The sequence below is a fragment of the Rosa chinensis genome, chromosome 1 (genome assembly GCF_002994745.2).
Source record: "Rosa chinensis cultivar Old Blush chromosome 1, RchiOBHm-V2, whole genome shotgun sequence".
In the NCBI taxonomy this organism is placed as follows: Eukaryota; Viridiplantae; Streptophyta; class Magnoliopsida; order Rosales; family Rosaceae; genus Rosa; species Rosa chinensis.
Genome location: NC_037088.1, coordinates 47,058,731 through 47,075,419, shown reverse-complemented (window position 1 = coordinate 47,075,419; position 16,689 = coordinate 47,058,731). Strand labels below are relative to the sequence as shown.

The following is a 16,689-nucleotide window of genomic DNA, read 5'->3' as shown; positions in this document are numbered from 1 at the left end:
AACCGGTGACCGAAATCCGGCGAAAGTTGGCAGGATTCCGATGACGGGGCTCCGGTAAAGTCCCAAATGGTTTCTCTCTCTTCCATTCTCTCTCTCTCTCTCTCTCTCTCTCTCTCTAAGTAACAAAGGTGAGGTAAAATGGTATTAAAAAAATATATATATTAATGGGGTATTAAGGAAGACCTCCTTAGAGTGTTTTGGGTAAGATGAAATTAAAAAAACTTAATGGGTAAGTGAGAAAAAAATCTCTAGAAATGAGGTAAATGAACAAAAACCATTTTTATAATTTATTCCGCAATTATCCTATGGACGAAACTCTATTGGTGCTAAGAAGGGTGGTCATTTTGGTATTAATGAGCATCAAACTTGAGTGGCCACTTATGTTTGAATTTTTACAATTTATTAAGCAATTATCCTACCAAAGAAACTCTATTGGTGCCAAGAAGCCGACTATTTTAGCTAATTAAGTTACCAACACATCAACCCATCGAGTATAAGATAGGTAACCTTCTGGATACACTACCAAATTTGATAAATTCATGCTTTTTCATCTAGCAAAATGATCATTTCGAGACGGTCTCCCCTCTCCACATATACATACATCCATGCCATGCAAGAGCAAGTTAACAGCTTTAATGAACTAGACTGCATTTTAGAGAGTATCTCTCTCAATTTAGCCAGGCAAGTGTTATTACAGAGTTGAAATCTCATTATTCCTGAGCTGATGAAACAGAACTTCTATCACAGTAACAATGTATTCAAATCTATTTCTTCCTCATGTAAAACTGCATTCTTCATCATGTATCCAAATCTATCAAACTCATACTAAGCTCATTTCTAACTGTGAATGGGAGCTCAGTAGACTTTACATACGTAATTTCTCAACATTTACCTGCAGAATTGCAATATCCACTCACACCAAGACTGCTAAGTGCAACAGACTCCTCAATACAAATCAACTAATTGGTTTCTATATAGTTGTAAACTTATAATGGCCAAAGAAAAGTTTACCCAAGCCATCAATTGGGAAACTGAGCAAGGTGAACTTATCCGAGGACCATATCCATATCATCTCTGACAAAGTAGCGGCATTGAGAAGCGCCTTTATGTGCTGGATATCAAACTTCAACGCACACGGAAATCCATGATCACTCTCAGTTTCGCATCTTGAGGGCTGCACAACAGTTCAACATGGAATCAAATAAAGAAACATTACAAGGATTTGCCACTAATGCTAGAAATTAAGACACGAGTAGCCTACAGAAGATGACAATGTATTATGTATACATGTAAAATTGGGTTCTTGTTCTGTACTTCTGTTCATACATACTTTGCTAGCTTCATATGATGCTACAAGAATGAATATCAGCAACTGAACAATTCCAGCAAGCCATCAAAACCCAGGGTCAATATAAACATATCAGTCACGCATCAACAAGGCTATTTCACTTCAATTCAGCTACGAAGGCCTCAGCAACATCTATATCATAAATCAACAAGGCTACTGATATTATGAATGAGAAATGGAATTTATACCTCTGTTAGGAAGACACGCTCGTAATTCACTACACGGAAAAGAACTTGATTTTCGAACAGTGTGGCATGAACTGCAATAATGCATATGAGAGGACTGTTTAGGATAATCTTTGAATTTAGTAATATATTCTAAAAGGACGTACAAGATTTCTGTTGAGTGCATATATAGGTACTCAATCAAATATTCAAATATTGTTGATCCTTTTAGTAAGGGTACCAAAGGTCGCATTGAAGAACTACGCTCACATGGATTACTTGATCCTTAGATTCTGCAAACCACTATGGCTATTTTCAGTCTTATATAAGTTATGCTTATGAATCAGTACCTTGTTCAGTAATGCATAAATTTCTTGCTGATCAATAACAATTCTGAAGAGAACTTAAATGAAACTAGAGCTCTTTTTCAGCATTTTCCAGTTTTCATGTGTGTTATACATGAAGAGTTATCTTATGATGAACATAAAGCAAACATGAAAACCATAAGGGTTATGTAAGCATAAGTGTGTTGAAGTTCATTATAACCATAAAAGCACCTAAACTGATCTTTAAGTTTGTTCCACCGGTTCAACTATAAAGCCACTCTATGCATAAGGTCATGTAATCTACTTACACTGATCTATTATACCGGCATCTAAAACTTAATTGGTTAACTATGTAGATCTGACCAAAATAATACAGTTCCAAATGGCATAGAGCTGCTCTATATGGAGATTCAAGAAGTAAATATAATTCATCAAACTTTCTGATAAGTAATATTAATGAATCAATGATTCCACTACATACCTGTACACCCAAAAGAATCCATATTAGTGATAAGCTCACAAAATCTCGCTGAAGACAAGCCAAGGCGCACTGGATATTGATTTGCTAAGAATCTTAGGTCCATCGCATCCCGATTCCATGAAAGCAGTGGCATTTTAAAGGAGTGAATCAACCTGTCAGGACCTGAGAATAGAGACATATGAAGAATTGAATATACAATGCAGATTCATAGAAAGAGATCATAAACTCCGAAACAACAACATCAATTTCTTCTTTCACTAAATACAACCATAACTTGTGAAGAAATTTTCCAAGAACCAACCAACTGCACTAAAATTGTGCTTGCTCACCATTCACAAGCTCATAGAAAATCACATGATCACCCGGTTCATCAGGATCTGAAGAATTGAACACACAATGCATGCAGATAATCATTAAGCAAGTTTTACGAAAACAAATTCGCATCAAGAACACTCAAAATTGGGACTCACCTTCATAGCCAAGCATATCCTTACTTTCTACCTCACCATAAAGAATGAGCTCATGCAGATTGTTCAGCTGCAATTGGCGGTGGAGGATTTCCAGATTGAACTGCAGATTCCGGCTTTCGTAGCACTTAAAGCTCGTCATCAACGGTTTTGGCAGCAGCAGCACGCTGACGGCATCAGTAGCCTGGGTTTTGGAAACCAGTGCGACCATCTCCGGAGTGACGCAGAGGTTGGCCTTTTGGGGGCTGCCGTCGAGCTCTATGTCGGTTAAGGCTACTTGAGCCATGGCTCCGACGGCCTCCTTCAGCGAAATCGCTTTGGGAGCTTCAAGCCTGAGGTCGAACCACCGCCACATTGTGGAAGAAAGCCGGAGAATTTTGTTGGAGGAGAAAAAGGGGTTCCGAAATTTATGGGTGTAACTAACTATGGGCGGGGGATTTTATTTTGTTGGGAGTTGTATTAATTATACATTTGGCACTGAAGTTTTTCTAATTGCACTTTTGGTCCCGTTCCCGGTACCCTGCGGAATTCGGGGTCACGAAGCCAATCGAATGGTTAGCAAAGATTTGATTCAGGGCGACGTCGTTTCGTTGAGATTATGAGTTTGGAGAAGCCAAATTTCTATGTAAGCAATCAATTTCTGTTGTGATGATTCAACTACCACGTTCACACTACTTGTAACATTCCCCATCCTGTATATTCAACACCACCCCCCAAAACACCACCTAATTTATCACAAAATGTTGAGAAACAATCTTACTTAAAATTTGTAGAGTAAACAATCTCATTTTTCAATAAGCAAATTGACAAGTGGAGTGTTGAGTGTATTGTTCAAGTTAGATACAAGCCCGGCCTTGCCCAAGGGTAGCCTTGGCGACAGCCTAAGGCCCAAGGGAAGGTGGGGCACCATTTTTATGTGTGTGTGTGTGTATAATTTTGGAATGTAGAAAAAAAAATTAAATTAAATTAAATTTATTGTAGAATTCTAGACATTATGTGTTTTCTTCTTTTTCTTGTTCTTTTTCTTTAACTCTTCAAGTCATCGAGAACTCAAAAAATCAAGCACCATTATAGCAAAGTCTCTTACTCTCTCCAAAATGTTGAAATCAAACAAATTTCTCTTTAAATTTAGGGTTTCAAAGGTCATTCAATCCCTCAATTCATTTTCATCATTTGTCCCTCCAGCCAATCGTTCTCACATCTGTTTTTCATCTCCCAATTTTTTTTTTTTTTTTTTTTTTTTTGACTTTGTCAAGGGGAATCCAAAGGCTTCCTAGGCCCAAGATAAACCCCTTCGACGCATGTGAAATGCTCCAACTGTGCATTGCAGCACAGTGCCTGGCCACTTTGACAGCTTCGGGGTTCGAACCAAGGTTAGGGAGCACACCCAACTAGGCAAGAACCATTAGGCCACTTGCAGTGGTTTTCATCTCCCAATTTTTCTCCTCTCTATTTTTCTGTTCTTCTACGGTGATTAGCCAAATTTTTTGGCATTCCATGATGCAGGCTAAGGTATATATCAAAATATTTATTGGGTGTTGTTTAATTTTATGAATATTAGAAGTTATGTTGCTTGTTTTTTGTAGTTCTATTGATTATTCTAAAAACTTGTTAATTCGAAACTTTTCATAGCCAAATTAATCTCATAATCATCATCAAAAAAATCTCTAGACGACTCTGGGCACCAAAAAAAGAATTTCGCCCTGGGCATCAAGAACCACAGGCTCGGCCTTGGTTAGATACATCAATAGGAGGATATAGAGTGACATAATGACGACTAACCTAATTGACATGTGACAGCAGTTTAGATTAATTAAGTTGAAGTTGACGAATGAGAAATATAATCGACAATTGTGACCAACATCAGAAGACATTTTCGTATTTAACTTAATTGATTTGTCAACTTTCACTTGTGCTACCCTTAAGCTCGACCCGCAGCCGAGTTTTGAGACAAACGTCATAGAGGTGAGCTTGATCATTTTGATGTTGACCTTGGTTGAGCTTATGTTGGGAAACACTCCGGATCGTGAGATCTACCAAAAACTATGCGGGGTACCTTTGTGAATATGATAATTTAATGGGAAGTATCTGAAATTCTTAGAAACCCGGGGGTGAAAATTTAAATAATACACCGCCAAAACGGAAATGCCCAAACCGGTACAGTAGTCAGTTAGTCACGCAGAACTAGAAATAACAAACTCTCCCACTCCACTCCTCCCAATGCAATTCCTCTGAAACAAACTCTCTCTCCCTCTCCCTCTCTCTCTCTCTCTCTCTCTCTCTCTATCGCTCTCCGATCATGAGCGCCGACTCGTGGGAGACGGCGCCGATTTCACCGGAGGAGGAGGTCATGTCGGAGGCGGCGGCGGCAGCGGCGGCGTCTTCATCATCGGAGGAGGTTGTGGAAGACACAGACTCTGATCAGACCACCATCGCGTCGTCGTCGTCGTCCTCGGCGGAGAAGAGGCAAAATCTCTGGTTTTATGCGGAGCTGAACCAAGTCCGTCTTCTCCAGAGGGCCTTGAGACCCCTGTTTCAGACTGCCTACACCGACCGAGAGTACCCTGACGACATGTTCCACGCCGGACACATCCGCGACGCCGGCCACCTCAGCATATCGCCGGACGGGATTCTTCTGATCTGCACAACCTCTTTCCCGCCTCATCTTGACGCCTATCTCCAACTGCCTCTCGCAAACTTCTCCGCCTTTCGCTGCCGCAAGGAGCGCGTGCTGGACCTCCACCTCCGCCTCTTGGAGAACCGAATCAACAGTACCATCGACGATTATGAAGACGATGATGATGGCATTTCTGTATGCTTCTCTGGAGCGAAGCCGAACTACAACGCCCTGCTCTATTCTCTGAGGGACAGTAAGTAATTATTTTCTTTCAAGAATTTGGGAGGTTTCAAAATTTTCAATTCAATGATTTTTATTTGGCTTCAATTTGTTTCAGGGGATGCCGTTGCCGTGCACAGCTCTGAGATGGCGCTCATTTCCTCATATCGGGGTTCTTTGGGGGGATTGGATTGGTCAGATTACAGTTATATAGTGAGCATTGAGATGCCGGCCCAGATTTTTAGGCAACTTATCAATTCTCTGAGCTTTTATGGGTTTGAAGGTACTTTTAAGCGACTTATCAATTTTTCTGTACATTACTGATTCCTTGGTGTAAGTCAGTTGTGAGCAATTGTGGCAGATTTAGGTGTGAGATTAGTTTCAGTGTTTGTATATTTAATTAATTACTTTGATGCAGCATTTCTGTATATCCTTGCAAAAGTATATTAATTTTTTGTCACAAGACAAACTAAATACCCCAATATTATAAGCTTCTGTATATCTAATTTGCTAATTGAAGAGTCAGTGATCTCGACCTTATATCTTGTTTGCTATACAATTCACACACACACACACATGCTTTCGAATTGCATTTGTTGGTTTGGTTAATGCATGATTAGTGGCTGCACCTACTTTTTGTTGAGAAATTTCCAGCAATATTGGGTTCTAGAGGAGCACGTACTGTGTGGGTTACTTTGGAGCCACTGGTGTAATGCCCATTAAATTTTTCTGTAGCTTCATAACATGTTGTGTATGCTGCTTACTAGTCTGCTGTGCATCATTTCAGTTCATGCCGATGTGACAGCGACTCGAATTATGTTCCGTGTAGTCAATAAAGTGGTTTTTCTGGAGGAAGGGGTGAGGTCTATTTAGTACCATGCAAGAGTGTTCTACCCCATATGGTTTACCAATTTGTCCTTTTTTGTTTTGTTTTTGCTCTTCAAGAGTCCAACCTGATCACTATTAACTTCATTTTAATGTTGTGCAGGCTGAGAGATACCGGATTCTGCGTGAGAGGGGTCAATATCCATTTTTGTTGGAATTCGGTATCCATCATAAGAGTGCATTCCTGAATGCGGCGAGTTTATCAGACAGAGTTAGGCTGCACCAGCTTTTGGATTTACGCACTGTGTTGGAGGTACCTGTTAATGGACTCGGTAGCATCATGTTTTGTTCTAGGCTTTAGGTGATCATCTATGAGTCAAATTTTACATGTATTTTCACTGTCCTGATTGAGAATTCTTTAGGGTGTACCGATTCCAGTAGATGTTGCAGAATCTGTCTCTATTACCATTGTTGACATGCAACATTTTTTCATGTTGGTTGTAGCTTGCCTCCACCTCATTCTGATTGTACTTTAACCCTGCTTAGTCAGCCTATACACCTTAGAATGCATAAGAAAAGAAACATAACCATGTCAAACTCATTTTGTTGATATTGCTGAAAAGGTTCAGGAAAGGATCTTAATCTCATTGTTTCCATTACTGGTTCAAAAGATATCTACAATATAATTTTTAAACTACTAGAGGAAATGCTTCGCTTTTTCTTGTTTTACAGTAGCATACTCTCCATTTAACATTACATACATACTCTGGAGCGATGTATGAATCAGAATCCAGGGCGATAATCTCTAGTCATGAAATCCGGGTTTGTTAGTGAGTAGTGGCTACATTTTAGCCTAATGGTAATGACAACAGAGAATCTGCAGCAAAGTTCATGACCAAAAAGAATCATGGTAACTTAATGTACAATGCATAATGCACAGGAGAAATAAACTGATAGTTGCTAACATGAAAATTTCCCCACAAAATTCAAGTCCGATACACTATACATTATAGGGAATGGTTGAAGCCACAACCTGTTAATTTGCTCAACACATCGTCTTTACGATCAAACTTTTCTCATATGTTCCATGGTTCCTGTTCTTGGAAAAATCCCCTGACTTCATTGCAGTTGGGCTGAAAGGGCAACTTCACATGCCTTCCCATTTGTCCGCTGAAACTTTTTGCTGGTCCAAGGGAAGTACCAAAACTCATTCTCCTATTGGGTACCTTTATGTACAGGTCTTAAATTTCAGTTGGCGGCGGAGCTGGCCAATACACGTTTGAGGTTATTGAATTGCAAGAGAGAGATTTTTGGCGCACGTACAAATGAGATGAATTCCTCCTTCCAATGCTTTTCTGGTTGTCGAATGTTCAGTAAAGAAAACAGCTGCTTACTGCTACCTGAACAACATGATCCTTACCGGAAACAATTGAAAGATGGGATGGGGTTCTAATCGTAAAGCAGAGGAATCAGCTTAAAGGTTTAATTGTTTGCTTCTGATAGTGTTTTCCAAGAGGACGTGGATCCGGTTCTATCCCCTATGTTTCAGGTGGTTTTGGATGTGATGGCTAGCTCTCTTCTTCGTGAATATTCTAATGAAGAGTTTCGTGCGGCATTGTTTCAGATTCCTAACAATAATAGGTCGCACAAATTTTAAACCTAACACGCCTGTTGCTTTGAACGTATTGGAATTGCATGGTGGACATATAGGCATGATCTTTAGTAGTGAAAGTAAACGTACAAAAAGAGAAAATAATGAACATGCAGATGGCTCATGAATCAGCAGCATTCCCAATTCTCTGTCTTATGGTCTAACCAAATTTCCATAATCATATTCCTGATAGTTACTTTTGTTCATAAGCTTATTCTTGTTCAACATAATTTTACCATAAACAATGTCCGGCATTGAAGAACAAGAATGGGGTTATTGTTGTTTCCCCCTGCAAAAAGGTCCAAAGTTGGGCGTCCCCGGCTGGAAGAATAATCCCAAACTGAAGGATTAAAGCCCAAGAAACTCAAGCTATCCGCTGAACCAAAGTTGAGGAAGAAGCTAGCGCGCATTCAAACACGCGGTTGAGGGTGCCTCCAGAAGCTATGATGGGAGCAACTGAGCAAGGGTCAGCTTGTGGTTGTCAGAACTTAGGGTGCCCATGAATAATGTCACGAAACTTTCTCATAAATTAGCGTTAACTCTTCAATTGTTTCGTGCTTTTTCTAGCAGTGTCGGATAGCCTTTTTTTTTTTTCTTTGGACTTATTTCCATGATGTTACAACCAATTACAAATGGCTTGAGCACTGCGCAGCCGCTTAATTGATTCATCTACGTACTCATCAACTGATGGACGTCCCCTATATAAGCCAAGAATATATTAATTAAATAGGAAAACGAAAATAACATTACGTATACATGGAGGAGACCCATTTTAACGTAACTAAAAACTCATATCCTAATAGAGGAGGAGACCGGGTATACTTGGGACTTGGGACTTGTTACAGCCATAAATAGAGCTTCTATTTGTTCCCCAACACTACTAAACGATCGAGCAAAACCCTGATGGCCCCAAGCAACGTAAACCGAGACTGGACGGAACTTCCGGCCGTCATTACGGCGTCGATACTGTCACGTCTTGGAGACATTGAGTCCTTGACGGTGGCTGAGATGGTGTGCAAGACGTGGCGTGAAATCTGCAAAGACCCTATGCTGTGGCGCACCATCGACTTCATGAACAACCATACAAGCTTCATGTTCGGGCCGCCCTTGTGTTACGATATAGTGAAGATGTGCCGCCGTGCCATACACCGTAGCTCCGGTAGTTTTGTCTATATCAACGTCGACTACTTTTGCGACAATGAACTGTTAAAGTATATCACTAACAGGTTCGAATTAATAATTTTTATTTTATTTTATAGAAAGCATGTTTTACTTTGTTCTCGTTCTCTCTATATAATACATAGAGCAAGTTCAAAAAATGATATCCTCTTTTTCTGAAGTAAATGAACCGTGATTTTGAACCTGAAAGATGTACCAGTGAGGAGTTCCTCCTCAGAATATGGATGTCTTAATTTGAAGATATACCCATCACATGAATTTAACATTGCTGATAACAGTTGGCAAACGTAGTAGAGAATGCATACTCGATATACACACAAATGTAAATATTGATTTCTATATATGCATGTCAGAATTCATATATGTATATTTTGCAATGATTGTGTTGGTCATTTAGAAGTTTAATTGTACGAAGGCTAACATTACTTTCTTCTTAACCTCTCATACAGTTCAGCTGGATTTATTAGACACCTCAGTTTGTTCAATTGTGGCATTATAAATGACGCGGTGTTGTGTCAAGCAGCTTCGAGACTTCGAGTTTTGGAGGAACTTGACATTTCGATGTGCAAATTCTCCAGTATGGCTATACAAATAGTTGGGCTCTGCTGCCCTCGTTTGAAATCATTCAAATTTAACAACCGGAACGGAAGAAGGTCTTCCAGGCAGTATTATAGAAACGAGGATGCAGTTGCTATATCAGCAACCATGCATGGTTTACTCCTCCTTGAGATCCGTAGCAATGAGCTGACTTACAATGGCCTGGCGAAAATTCTTGATTGTTGTCCTCAACTTGAGATCCTTGATTTGCGCGAGTGTAAAAACTTGAAACTTATGAGCAGAGATTTGGAAACAAGATGTGTTGAAAGAATTAAGAAGTTGTGGTTCCCGATCGATCCCTCTGATCCCTCTAGTATATCGGACTTGAATTTGGTGGGCAAACCATGTCATAACTAGAGGTCACTGGTCTGGATTGTCATTCATAGACCGGTAGAGAGTATGTAACCGATGTATAAGGAAATTTCAATGAGTAAGTTACTTTAAAACAAGAAAAAGCCAAGCATATCCTCCAATACTTCAAAACATATATTGTAGATTTCTATTGAACCAATGATGGAAACAATGAGATTAAGATCCTCTAATTTCCTGAACCTTTTCAGCAATATCAACCAAATTTCCTTCTGTACTGCATATATTGATATGGTTATGTTTCGTTTCTTAAGCATTCATAGGGGTGTAAGATGACTAAGCATGGTAAAAGTACAATCATAATGAGGTGGAGGCAAGATACTTCCAACATGCCAGAGTTGTTGCCAACAATGGTAATCGAGAGATAGATTCAGCATCATATACAGAGATTGATACGCCCAAAAGAATTCTCAAGAGTTGTGGGCCAGTCTTTGTATCTTTTTTGCCTCTGTTTGCTATTTGTATTCTACCCAACAATCGAGGAAAAACAGAAAATACATGTAAAATATGACTCATAGTCATAGATCATCATTGCCTAAGCTTAGAGTAAAACATGAGGCTGCCGAGTGCACTAATAGGTACCTCCAACACAGTGCGTGAATCAGTAAGCTGGTGCAGCCTAACTATGTTTGATAGAATAGCCGCATTCAGGAATGCACTCTTTTGATCGAGACCAAATTCCAACAAATATGGATATTGACCTGCGGAATGCACAATCTTGTATCTCTCAGCCTGCACAACATTAAAATAAAGTTAATAGTCATCATCTTGAACATTTGAACAGCAAAAAAAAAAAAAAAAACTGATCGGTAACCCATAAAGTGTGGGGGAGAACACTATTGCATGCTACTAAATAGTGCTTACCTCTTCCCTCAAAACAACCTCCTTATTGACTACACAGAACATGATTTGAGTATTTGTCACGGTGGCCTTAACTGAAACGATGCACAGTAGACTGGTAAGCAGCATGTACAAGATGCCATGAACCAACAGTATAATTACATTGCTGAGAAGTGCAGCGATTAAAGTACCAAAAACAAAACCAACAAATGCAATTCGAAAGCATATAAGATGCACAGGTGAAAACTGTGCAATAAATAAGACGCAGAAGGTCAATAACTTCAATTAGCAAATTCGACATACATAAGCTTATAATATTGAAGTGTTCCCAGGAGAATCCAATTTTGCAAATAGTTTGTCTTCTGACAATATATAAACATAAACAGACTTGACTTGGAGTCTTTCACCATCTATAATGATGCACAATCCCTTTCAACAATAAAAAGACCAATGTTCCTCTAATCTCTGGAAGTGAAACAAACACAAAATTTTTGAAGTCCTCCAATTCACAATTAAGAAAGAAGTGCTAATTATTACTTGCACCAAATCCAGTTCATCACAGTGGGGAGGATACCAAATATGGACACCCTGAACTAGAAAATACACCCGATAATGTAAAACAAACAGCACCACTGATACTAGACCGAAACAGCAAGATTGGACAGACTCACAGAGGTGCGGTTGAAATTGCGAATCAAGTTAGACACAAGCTAAACAAAACAGAAAAATTGACATGAATTCGGAAACAGAGAAATGCATGCTGTATCAACTAACTACACAATGAACCGGTAGCATTGGGTGATCTAACCGGAGTTTTAATACTCCGGAGTGCTGTATAACTTTCGGTATACAATGACTGCCATATTATTCATCTAATAGTACAGTACAGTAAATACACAATGGAATCCCATACATGCTCAGAAAAATTGATAAGTACCTGCAGATCCATACAAGCTCAGAAAGTCGATGAGTTGCATAAAAGTCTCCGCCGGCATCTCAATGCTCAGTTGATACTTCGACACAGGCCCAACCACCCGACCCGGCTTCGAGTTCATCAGTGCAATTTCAGAGGTTTCCAGTTCAGCACCGTCCACTGAGAACAAAAAAAAAAAAAAAAATTGAAGCAAGTAATCATGGAATTGAAACCCTAGCTAGCTAGAAACAAAAAAATAATGCCCCAAATTCTGGAAACCTACTCACCGCCACCGTCCCTGACGCCATAGATCAAGGTGTTGTAGTTGGTGCTCTCACCGGAGAAGCGTATGGAAACGTCGTCGTCAGAATCATAGCCGCCGACGGTGGCGTTGATTCGGTGCTCCAAGAGGCCGAGGTGGAGGCGGAGCAGGCGGTCCTGGCGGCAGCGGAATTGTGTGAAGGACGAAATCGGCAGCGACAGAGTTGTGTAAACAGTAGACGGGAAAGTGGCTTTGGAGGCCAGTGAAACACCGTCCGTCTTGGAAATGCTCATCAAGCCGTCGTCGTGGATCTTTCCGGCGAGGAACATTTCTTCCGGGTACTCTTTGTCGGAGTAGGCGGACTGAAACAGGGGTCTCAAGGCCTTCTGGAACAGTTGAGCTCCGTTCATCTCCACACGAAACCAGAGATTGTCCGGAAACTCTTCCTCCGGTGACGGCAACGCCATGGTGATCGGGGGAGAGAGAGAGTTTGTTTCAGAGAAATTGCATTGGGAGGAGTGAAGTGAGAGAGTTTGTTATTTTCAGTTTTGTGTGACTAAACTGACTACAATACTGGTTTGGACAATTCAGTTTTGGCGGTGTATTATTTAAACTTTCACCCCCTGGATTTCTAAGGATTTCATACGCTTCCCATTAAATTGTTATATTTGCAAAGATACCCGGCATAGTTTTTGTAATTCTCACGATGCCGAGTATTTCCCAAAAATAAGCTCCACGGAGGTCGATACCAAGTGATCAAGCTCATATCTATGACGTTTGTCTCAAACTCGGCTGCGGGTCGAGCTTAAGAGTAGCACAAGTGAAAGTTGACAAAAGCAAGTTAAATACGAAAATGTCTTTAAATGTTAGTCATAATTGTCGATTTCTCATTCGTCAAGTTCAACTTAATTAATCTAAATTAATTGCTGTCACATGTCAATTAGGTTTGTCATCATTATGCCACTACATGTTCTCCTATTGATGTGTCTAACTTAGGCCTGAGATCGGTTTGGCTCGGCTCGGTAACATGCCTATACCGATACCGATACTGAGTTTATAGTCGGCTCGGTTCGGTTCGGGACGCCGGAAACTCAGCTGCCATACCGATTAGGCCCGAATCCAATCGGTTCGGTACCAATCAGTACCAATCAGTACCACCTGATTTGAATAGCAAAATTTCCAGAAACCTGATCAAATGCAGCATTGTAAATTTGCAAACATCTCTAATTAGTTCTCCAATGAACTTCATGCACATTTCTGTCCAAAATGCAAATCAAAGCAGAACTTGGAACTACAAGTTAAACCACAGTAGCAAGTTCTGCTTAATATAGAACTTAATATTACATGTTCTAAGCCTATCAGCTTAATATTACATGGAAATGTTCAGAAACCAGTTAACCACAGTAGCAAACTAGCAATTGAAATAAGTTCATGAAAATATGAAAGAGTCCATCCTTGCAGCATAAACCAGAAAGTCAGAAACTGATCACATCAAGGCAATAGGCATCAATTGTTTTCTGAATCATCAGACACCATTTCATCCTCAGAGTCATCTTCACTGAGTTGAACAACTTCATCATTAGTTCCAATACCATTCTTTCCCTTAGCTTTTGGAGGAGGACAAGAGGTTGAAGAGGCTGAGGTTACATGATCTACATACCAAAGTACAAAACACAAGAAACTATAGTCAGAATGTAAAAAATAAATGCAGAAACTGAAATGTAAAAACTAAAAAGCGAAAACTGAAAACTAAAAAAACAAACACACAAAGTTAAAAATCTGCACCTTTCTCACACTTTTCATAGAACTCATAATCTTTGATGCATGGTTCATCTTCTATGCAGCTAATATCATTCCCCCTCAACCAACTTTGTAGACAAATCAATGCTTCGACAGATTTAGGAGTCAATGAACTCCTAAAGTTGTCGATTACTCTCCCTCCGGTGCTAAAAGCGGACTCCAATGCAACTGTCGAAACTTGAACAGCCAACACATCTTTGGCTATTGCTTGAAGTATAGGGTACTTGGCTCCATTGATCTTCCACCATAACAGAATCGGGAACTCGAACCCTTCCTTCTCATTTATGAATTCAAGAGGGGCCAACAAGTATTTGTCTACTTCATGTGAAACCACAGCCACATCAAGCTCAAAAACTACTTTCTTCCAATCATTGATGTAAGATTGTCTTCCTCTGCTGCCGGTGCTTGTTACAGTGCTTTGTGAAGATGAGCTTTCAACCTCTATTTGACCTCTCTTCTTTGCAGGGGCCTCCTTTGGTGCATACTCTTCATACAAGGACATCAACACATCACGTAACTCCGTCGATTTAGTCCGCACATCTTCCAATTCAAACCCTTCATTTGTCAAAAGATGAGTTACATGCCTTAGCTTGAATCTAGGATCAAGGATCAGCCCCATAAACACCAAGGGATTCAAATCTCGAAAGCCACCATAATACTTGATGAATTTGGACCTCATATTTTCTGCCATATCACTCAAAACCTTCTGGGTGTCCAAACCTGTTGCAATTTCAGGTTCTATGAAGATCTTGCTAATCTCCTATTCGATTGACAACACATCATGAAAAGTGGTATGGATTGTGGGCCTATTACTTGCACTAACTCTTAGAGTTACTTCATAAAATACCCTAAGAAACTGCACAAACACTTCCGCCTTATCCCATTCATCCTCGGATGGATGCCCCACTCTAGGCCTCTTGCTTTTACTTGGAACCAAATTCCCATCCTCATCATACTCTTCGTCAGGCTCTTTGAAATAGGCTGAAAAGCCGCTGTCCGGTTGCTCCTCCATCCTTGCAAAGGCTGCTTTGAACTTCAAGGCAGCTTCCAACATTAAGAATGTTGAATTCCACCTCGTGGGAACATCCATAACAACCAATCCTCTGCAAGGGATCTGTTCCAGTTCTACACATGCCTTAAAACTATCTAACCTTGCTGGTGAAGACCTAACAAACTTCACCGCATTTCTAATGGCCAACACTGATCTATTTAGTCTCTTCAACCCACTACCAACAATCAAATTACAAATATGGGCAGTACACCTAACATGCATGTACTTACCCTCTAAGATTGATTCTGGTTTTTCTCTTTTGTTAAGTTTGGACCTAACAAACTCAATAGCACACTTATTGGCTGCTGCATTATCTACTGTGATGGTTAAAACCTTGCTAATCCCCCACTGAAGCAAACATGACTCAATCAAAAGACCTATGGAATTCCCACTATGATTACAAATAGTGCAAAAATTGATTATCCTCTTATGCATTTCCCACTTATCATCAATAAAGTGTGCAGTTAGCACCATGTAGTTGAAATTTTGAACACTTGTCCAAGTGTCAGTGGTTAGGCAGACCCTATAGTGTGCTAAATCAGTTTTCAACTTCTTCTTTGTCTTATCATACAATGTAAGAAAATTTTTAACCAAAGTTTTCCTACAAGGGACCTTAAACATTGGCACTGCAACATGACAAAAATGCCTAAACCCTTGCTTTTCAACGAAGCTAAAAGGAAGCTCATCAACTACAACCATTTCAACACATGCTTTCATAACTTCAAGAGGATTAAATGCTACCATTTTCATAGAATTACCCTTACTTTTATCACCAGCAAGCACTTTCTGAACTTTATCTATCGCTCTCCTTCCGGGATAATACTTCCATGATTTGTTTATGTGCCTAATCATCCCTTGAGTCCCATTTTTGTAGGGATCACAAGCATAGTCTCCTAGAGGACCCTTAGGACAATATATACACTTAGCCCTCCTAAATTCTTCTACAATATCTGCTTGACCCTTTACTTTAGTGACTTTTACATCCTTATATTCCTTAAAGTGCTCCCACACCCAACTACGTTTTCTATCAGCTCGAGGATTGTTACTAACCTTGTCAGATGAGGAAGCTCCTCCATCCGTGACATCTTCTTCAGCTCTGTCAGGGATTGAGGGAGATGTACCAGTTGAAGAAACAACTAGACTAGAATCTCCTTCTTTCTGTCCTTGAGCTTTCTTCTTACCGCTTTTAAACTGAAACAAGTAAATTACACAACAGTCAGGTTACTCGATTACATATAAACATGCAAATGCAATGCAGCTTATGAAGTTATGAACACGAAAACAGAAAGTACAGAGCCTCAAAGACTTTGGCTTTTTCTACAAACCATTTGTGACCTTGTGACCCGCAGACAACCACAAATGAGGCATAATCAATAACTAAGACCATCTTATCATTGTCAATTTCAAATCAACAGAATCCCAAATTCAAATCAACCCCAAATTCAAATCAAGCTACACAATCATGCTGCTACACAATCCCAAATTCAAATCAAGCTACACAATCATGAAAACAGAAAAATCTGAGAAAGTGAGAGACTTACTCCCAGTTTTCCCATCGATTCGGAGTGGGAGGCTTGAAG

The 16,689-nt window shown here is 39.9% G+C and overlaps 3 protein-coding genes across 3 annotated transcripts; 1 reads left to right on the top strand and 2 right to left on the bottom strand.

The window, feature by feature from the left end:
• Positions 1–767: 767 nt before the first annotated feature.
• LOC121051388 lies at positions 768–3,121 on the bottom strand. The gene is made up of 5 exons (XM_040513690.1): positions 2,790–3,121; positions 2,649–2,696; positions 2,320–2,481; positions 1,537–1,607; positions 768–1,174 (listed from the first exon to the last, which is right to left on the bottom strand). The coding sequence occupies exons 1-5, from the start codon at positions 3,070–3,072 to the stop codon at positions 971–973; spliced, it is 768 nt and encodes a 255-aa protein (XP_040369624.1). The 5' UTR covers positions 3,073–3,121; the 3' UTR covers positions 768–970.
• Positions 3,122–5,083: 1,962 nt separating this feature from the next.
• LOC112168100 lies at positions 5,084–6,967 on the top strand. Its single transcript, XM_024305226.2, has 4 exons — positions 5,084–5,656; positions 5,741–5,905; positions 6,410–6,480; positions 6,611–6,967. The coding sequence occupies exons 1-4, from the start codon at positions 5,086–5,088 to the stop codon at positions 6,806–6,808; spliced, it is 1,005 nt and encodes a 334-aa protein (XP_024160994.1). The 5' UTR covers positions 5,084–5,085; the 3' UTR covers positions 6,809–6,967.
• Positions 6,968–10,546: 3,579 nt separating this feature from the next.
• Positions 10,547–12,774, bottom strand: LOC112178272. The gene is made up of 4 exons (XM_024316439.2): positions 12,284–12,774; positions 12,021–12,176; positions 11,108–11,178; positions 10,547–10,975 (listed from the first exon to the last, which is right to left on the bottom strand). Exons 1-4 carry the CDS (start codon positions 12,723–12,725, stop codon positions 10,772–10,774), a joined length of 873 nt encoding a protein of 290 aa, XP_024172207.1. The 5' UTR covers positions 12,726–12,774; the 3' UTR covers positions 10,547–10,771.
• Between the last annotated feature and the right edge of the window lie 3,915 nt (positions 12,775–16,689).